A 6,524-nucleotide genomic window follows, 5' to 3' on the forward strand; every position below is an offset into this window, starting at 1 on the left:
GCCCAAGTAATAGGAGGGCTTATTTTTCGCACATTTCCTTTTTTTCTGGCCCCACCGTCAAAGCCTCGCTTTCCAACGGCTCTACCCTTTTGGCTTCCCACCTATGGATCTACACTCCTTTTCTATAAGGTGCTTCTTACTTTTAAACTTTTCCAAATCTGATCAATTTCCATTGCTCCTATTCTTGTGCACTGTCTTGGATGTGAAGTTGTCCCGCTCCGCCCTAAGGGTTATGACTCACACCAGAAACTGAAAAGTAAAACTGTAGTGATTCATAGAGCAAGTAACGTGTTACTGGAGGACCCCTCTGGGCTATAAAAAGAGGTGTTTCCCTCCCTGCCAACCCTGGGATTTCATGTCACCTGGAAATTTCTGTCCGTAGCCTCACAGAGTCCTGTTGAGCCTTTCAAGATTATCTTTGTTTCTGAAAGGCTCCTGGAGGGCACAGTCTGGGGCTGGCTTCCCTCCCCAGTACGTGTGGAAAAGGGTCCCCCTCAAACTTAGAATTTAAAGTACCCTCTGGGAATTAGAGGACTTCCAGGTGCAGTTCCTCATCCTGACACTAAGGGGCAGCATGTACCAAAGGAAACATCTTGCTCAGCTAAAGTAGAGCAGAAATCCAAGTAAAAACCACCTTGCTTTTAAACCCCAAGAGCGAAGCACACAGCAGCCACATTCTCATCTCTCAAAGCAAATTGTGGCATTACAATTTTAAATAGCTACTAGTTTTGTCTGCTAACTGAATTCTCCAAGTAAACTTGTGGTTGAATGTGATTTAAATATAATGCTGCCAAGACGCACAGTCTGGAAGTACTTACCCATTTTAGACTCTGGGAGACTTACCCATTTTAGTCCATTTATAACTTGAGCAGCTTAACCTGAAAATAGTTCCAGATTTAAACTCTTTATAGTCTTTGAAATGACTGTTGTCTTTCTGTCTCTCTTTCTTTGATAAAGCAAAATTTTTAATGTAGAAAAAAGGCAATCAAATAATTCTTTGGGCAGAACCAGATAAGGCTCAACTTTTTGGAGAGCTTACTGTCCCCCTCTGAGGTATTTGCTCGTTAATCCATCCATCAGCAAAGATTTCTGAGAATTTCTATCACATGCTTGATTTGAACTAAATGTTGTGGAATGCAAGGATGAGCCAGATATCAATTCTGCCACCAAAGGACTCTTTCAAAGTCTGAAGAGTGGGGACAGACCAAAAAAAAAAAAAAAAGAAAAGAAAAGAAAGTGGTTACAGGAATGTGTGATGAATGCAATGATAAAAAAGGAAAAGAGGAGTTCCCTGGTGGCTCAGCAGGCTAAGGACCTGGCATTGCCACTGCTATGGCTCTGGTGTAGCAAAAAGAAAAGAAAAAGAAAAAGGGACACTCCAGGTAACAAGTGAGAACAGAGGGGGGCAACTGTTAAAGCTTCCAAGAGCTCTGTGAACTGAGCCTTAAGAAGCAGACAGAATTAGCATTCCGGGCAGTGGGCCCAAAACAGCCAAGGAAGGGAAGAATGAGAAAACCGTCTGGTCAGTTTGTAGGCAGGGCAGACCTTGCCTAGGAGTGTGGGCGTTGGTTTGTGTTTTGTTTTGTTGTGTTTTTCTTTCTTTCTTTTGAGGGCCAGGGGAGGGGGCACTAATTTGTTCTCCATGGAAGTTCCGCCCTGAGAGCACAGGCGGCATTTAAAAGCGCAGTGGCCGCTTTCTGGCTTTGGCTTTCCCAGAGACATTTTCTTTGTTAAGTTTCTCTCAGCTGGAAACCCTGCTGTGAATTCCTATAGACTTGGCTTCTAGGGCTTCATTCTGTGGATTTCAATTTTTTTTTTTCCAACTAGGCAATACATTCCTATAACTGAAAAAGTTAAAATCAGTTTAAAAGGAGTAAAGGAGAAATCTTACTCCCAAACCACTGCTTTCCATCCCCTTTCCACGTTGTCCCTTAGAGCTACCACTTTCAGTGATTCCTTAGGCAAATTCAAATTTATGTACACACACATATGTTCTTATATGTATTTCTTTCCTACCCACCCAGGGTTGCTGCTTTGTTCCTTTCTTTTTTTAATATTTATTTTTGCTTTTTAGGGCCGCACCTGCTGCACATGGAAGTTCCCAGGCTAGGGGTTGAATCGGAGCTGCAGCCTCTGGCCACCAGCACCGCCACTGCCACAGCAATGCAAGATCTGAGCCACATCTGCGACCTGCACCACGGATCTGCCGGATCCGTTAACCCACTGAGTGGGGCCAGGGATGGAACCCACGTCCTCATGGATCCTAGTAGGGTTCGTTACCACTGAACCACAACAGGAACTCCCTTTGTTCCTTTCTAAATTGGCACATGGAGAGCCTCCTCATTCTCTCTCTGTTTTATTTTTTACAGCTGCACAACTCACTGTCCATTGGTTTAGTTCAAGGAGTCTGCTCTGAGCATACTCCCTTGACCTTGCTCTTGGCTGTGCTGAGGAGACTCTAGGTCTGAACCGCTGTTTCTTTTTGTGCCTCTGTTTTTAGAGTGCTCCCTGCCGTCATCAATTTCCTAGCAACTGACTGCGGGTGTACCTGCACTCCTGATAATGAAGGGGAATGAAGGCTGCCCTTTCCCTCTTTGCCTTCTCCTCCAGGGCACGCAGCGGTGCCAGCCCTTCCTTGATGGCCCTTGGGGCAGCAGCTCACAGCTGTTCCTCCTGGTGATGAGGAATAGACTCAGAGGCGCTTCCCCTTGAATCTCTCGCCACTGGCAATTTTCACCTTCTTGGGAACAGGTGGAAGACCCAGGCATAAACACTTACAGTTTAACTGTAAACACCTGTTGACAGAGCCCTGCGTTGTCTGAACAGGTATGAAGTTAGGTATTTCCTTAACTCTTAAAAAAATTTTTTTTGATCTATGTTTTTTCATGACTTTGTATTTGCCCTCTGCTTGTTAGCTTCCAAACACGCTGAAAGGGCTCCATCGTGGGGGAGTGGGGATTGGGGAGGAGAAAAACTCACCTGCAAAGCTCCCCTCTGCAGCTGGCCCTGGGAGGGTGGAAAGCTTGGTGGAATTGTGATCGTGGTTTAACCACCATCGCTGGGGGCGTGGGAAGTGATACTTTGCTTTAATGAGAATGCTGATGTTTCCCCACCTGCTTCTTCTGAGCAAGTCTTCTCCCTGGCTCTGGTGGCCTGCCCTGGAGAGCTCCGTTTTGCTGCCGACATGCCTACCCAGCTGGAGATTGCCATGGACATCATGATAAGAACCTTCCACCACTACTCCTGCAAGGAAGGGGACAGGTTCAAGCTCAACAAGGGGGAGCTGAAAATGCTCCTACAGCGAGAACTCACGGATTTCCTCTCGGTGAGTCGGCTTTTCTCCCCATCCAGGTGAGATGGACATCCAGGGCACCTCTGGGTCTGCCTCCTGTGTTCTGCCACCTGCTCAGTTTCCTTTCTTTCGAGATTCAGAATAGAGGGAAGCAAACGCTAGAGCCCTGTGTTCTCTGTGCCCTTCTCCGCAGAGCCTGGGGTTAGGGCTTTTGGGTTTTGTACATTGTATTTGAGGCTTTCATCAAGCATTCAACATCCTGGTGCAACACAGATACAGCTGGTTACACCAGGAGTTATAACTAGTGACATGAGCTCTGTCCAGCTGTCTGAGAATGAATAAATATTATGTTTGGGAGAAGAAATGAAACCTCAGGTACTTTACGCTGTGCTAGTAAATTTTCGAGTGAAGGACAAATACCTGGAGAGAGTTGGAAGGGCGGGTCTGACCAGTGGCCAGTTGGGTAGTGAGCTGATTTACTTCTCAAAACAGCTAGGAGTTCAATAAGTCCACACATGAAACTTGGCAATGAAGTATTTGGAGCCTGCTCTGAGGAAGATGCTTACTCTGGTGTTTATCGAGATGCCTTGAATTGATTTTCGCATATGCAGTAGACTGGCAGGATGTTATCGTGGCCAAACTTGGTGTTCAGATGATAGCAATTGAATTTATAACACTTTTCCCCCTACCTCTTTGGGAAAAAAAGGAAAAAAAAATTTTTTTCCTTTTTTTTCCGAAATTTTATTTTTTTTTTACAGAATAAAATACATATATTTAAACACAATTACATTCACACAGATTATTATATCATGGATCTTAAGAAACAGATTAAGTGACTCCCTCTGGAGAAGTGGAATGGAAAATATGCTGAGATAAATAGGAAATTTATTCTATAAAAAAAAGTAAAAAATTTTAACGTAATTCTTTCCAATATCTTTTTAGTAATTTTATTTTATTGTTTATTTATTTATTTATTTATTTTGCTTTTTAGGGCCACGCTGCAGTATATGGAGGTTCCCAGGCTAGGGGTCCAATCAGAGCTACAGCTACACCAGCCTACACCACAGCCACAGCCACGCCAGATCCGAGTCATGTCTGCAACCTACACCACAGCTCACGGCAACACCGGATCCTTAACTCACTGAGTTGAGTCCAGGGATCAAACCCAAGTCCTCATGGATACTAGTCAGGTTCATTTCCACTGAGCCACGATGGGAACTTCCCCTACCCTTTCTGAATCCTGATCTCCTCAATGGGCTCCTTGCTTTCCTTTCTACCCATTAAATGGAGACATCCTTATAAGATCTACCCTTTATTGGGTTCCTCTTGTTTTGTGACACACACAACAGATTGCCAGATAAAATAGTATATGACCCAAATAGTATATGACCCATGCAGGATTTGGGACATACTGATACTAAAAAAATATGCTTGTTCATCTGAAATCCACATTCACTTGGGTGCCCTAAATTTTTATTCACTCCATCTGACAACCTGGTGCTAAGCACTTACAAAAGTGTGTTGTATCCCCCCCAGATATATGGGGCGAGAGCACTCTCCTTTTTTGATAAATAAGGACATATTAAAATGTTAAGTAATTCGCTCCAATTTCCTACTGTTGGTAAATGGCAGAGCCACTCACTGTCCCCTTCAAAGCTTCCTCCTTTCCACGCCCCCCCCCACCTCCCCCGACCCTGGCCCTCTACCTGTGATGTTGGGTAAATGCATTTTCAGCATCAACAGCTCACTTTGATGTGCTGCTGTTTGCTCCTCTCCGTGTTCAGGTCTGAGTCAGGACTATACGGCCGGGTCAGGGTGGGGACAGAGGCCTTGGCTCATTTAGAATGCGAGCCTCATTCAAACCTACCTGCGAATAGGTTCTTGGAAATTGCCGGAGATGCTAAAAATGGGGAAAAAAAACCCCATTTTAATGTAGATAAAAGGAAGATGTGATTTCAGTTGCCATTATGAACCTCAAAGCCTCAGAGTTAGAAATTTTCTTTTTTCCTTTTAGTGCCAAAAGGACCCTGAGTTGGTTGATAAGATATTGCAGGACCTGGATGCCAATAAGGACAACGAAGTGGATTTTAATGAGTTCGTGGTCATGGTGGCAGCTCTGACGGTGGCTTGTAACGATTACTTTGTAGAACAATTGAAGAAGAAAGGAAAGTAGAGACAAGTAGTAAACTAAGCTAAAGGCAGAAATAATCCACAGTTATTTACTTACTGTTTATCTATACCCTCCAGATCCATGGTCATAGATAGTAATGCCATTTATGGATGTAATATATATATAATTAGTTGCTAGTATTATTAAATGAGGCATACCTTAATACACTGACTTTAAATAAATACTCTAAGTCTTATATGCCCTACTTAAAATTTTCATATATATAAAAATTTGTATCTTTTTTTTTAGGTCCATACCCATGGCATATGGAGTTTCCCAGTCTAGGAGTCCAATCAGAGCTGCAGCAGCTGGCCTATGCCACAGCCACAGCAATGCGGAATCTGAGCCAGGTCTGTGACCTACACCACAGCTCATGGCAACGCCAGGGATTGAACCTACATCCTCATGGATACTAGTCAGGTTGGTTACCACTGAGACACATTGAGAACTCTAATGTATTTGCAGTATAGTTGGTTCACAATGTTGTGTTAGTTTCAGGTGTACAACAAAGTGACTCAGTTTTATATATATTTGTCAGATGTTTTTCTATTATAGGTTATTACAAGATATTGAATATAGTTCCCTGTGCTATGCAGTGGGTCCTTGTTTATTTTCTACGTAGAAGTGTGTATCTGTTAGTATCAATTAAAGATGTATGCTTTTTTTTGTCTGTCAAAGAGAGGAGCATCGCAAAAATGTAGCTTCTTTCAGATGGGACTAGAGCTTAGCAAATTTCTCAGGCAGGCATTGATCATCCCTAAGTTGCATTTCGAACTTACTCTTTAAAAGAAATAAAGTGACTCTTGTATCGTCTTGTGATTCTGCTTTACATGGAAGAACCTGTGAGGGTCTGTAAGCAGAAAGGCTGATAAATAGAAGAAAGTGCTGGCTTTTGCAGTGAGTTAGATCAGGGAAGGGTTCGGTACAGGGCCAGGTGCCCAAGCCAAGAGACTGAGACCAGCAACCCTTAGGGTCTGGTGTATAAATACCTCCTGGCCCCTGGAGTCAGGTAATTGTGCCACAGGTATCTTACACCATTTTCCAGGGCTTCCCCTGGGCTGA

The 6,524-nt window shown here is 43.7% G+C and overlaps 1 protein-coding gene across 2 annotated transcripts; it reads left to right on the forward strand.

The window, feature by feature from the left end:
• Positions 1 to 2,392: 2,392 nt before the first annotated feature.
• S100Z (S100 calcium binding protein Z) lies at positions 2,393 to 5,690 on the forward strand. 2 transcript variants are annotated; one of them, XM_047778148.1, is made up of 3 exons: positions 2,393 to 2,826; positions 3,132 to 3,325; positions 5,307 to 5,690. In XM_047778148.1, the coding sequence occupies exons 2-3, from the start codon at positions 3,185 to 3,187 to the stop codon at positions 5,463 to 5,465; spliced, it is 300 nt and encodes a 99-aa protein (XP_047634104.1). In that variant the 5' UTR covers positions 2,393 to 2,826; positions 3,132 to 3,184; the 3' UTR covers positions 5,466 to 5,690. The 2 variants fall into 2 exon arrangements, with proteins under 2 accessions (XP_047634104.1, XP_047634105.1); XM_047778149.1 differs by lacking the exon at positions 2,393 to 2,826 and having other exon boundaries at positions 2,922 to 3,325.
• The last annotated feature ends 834 nt before the right edge of the window (positions 5,691 to 6,524 follow it).

This window comes from Phacochoerus africanus, chromosome 4 (genome assembly GCF_016906955.1).
Source record: "Phacochoerus africanus isolate WHEZ1 chromosome 4, ROS_Pafr_v1, whole genome shotgun sequence".
NCBI lineage: Eukaryota > Metazoa > Chordata > Mammalia > Artiodactyla > Suidae > Phacochoerus > Phacochoerus africanus.

Coding starts and splice junctions, on each gene's coding strand:
- S100Z (XM_047778148.1), top strand. CDS start 3,185: ATGCCTACCCAGCTGGAGATTGCCATGGACATCATGATAAGAACCTTC. Junction 3,326..5,306: donor AACTCACGGATTTCCTCTCG/GTGAGTCGGCTT, acceptor TTTTCCTTTTAG/TGCCAAAAGGACCCTGAGTT.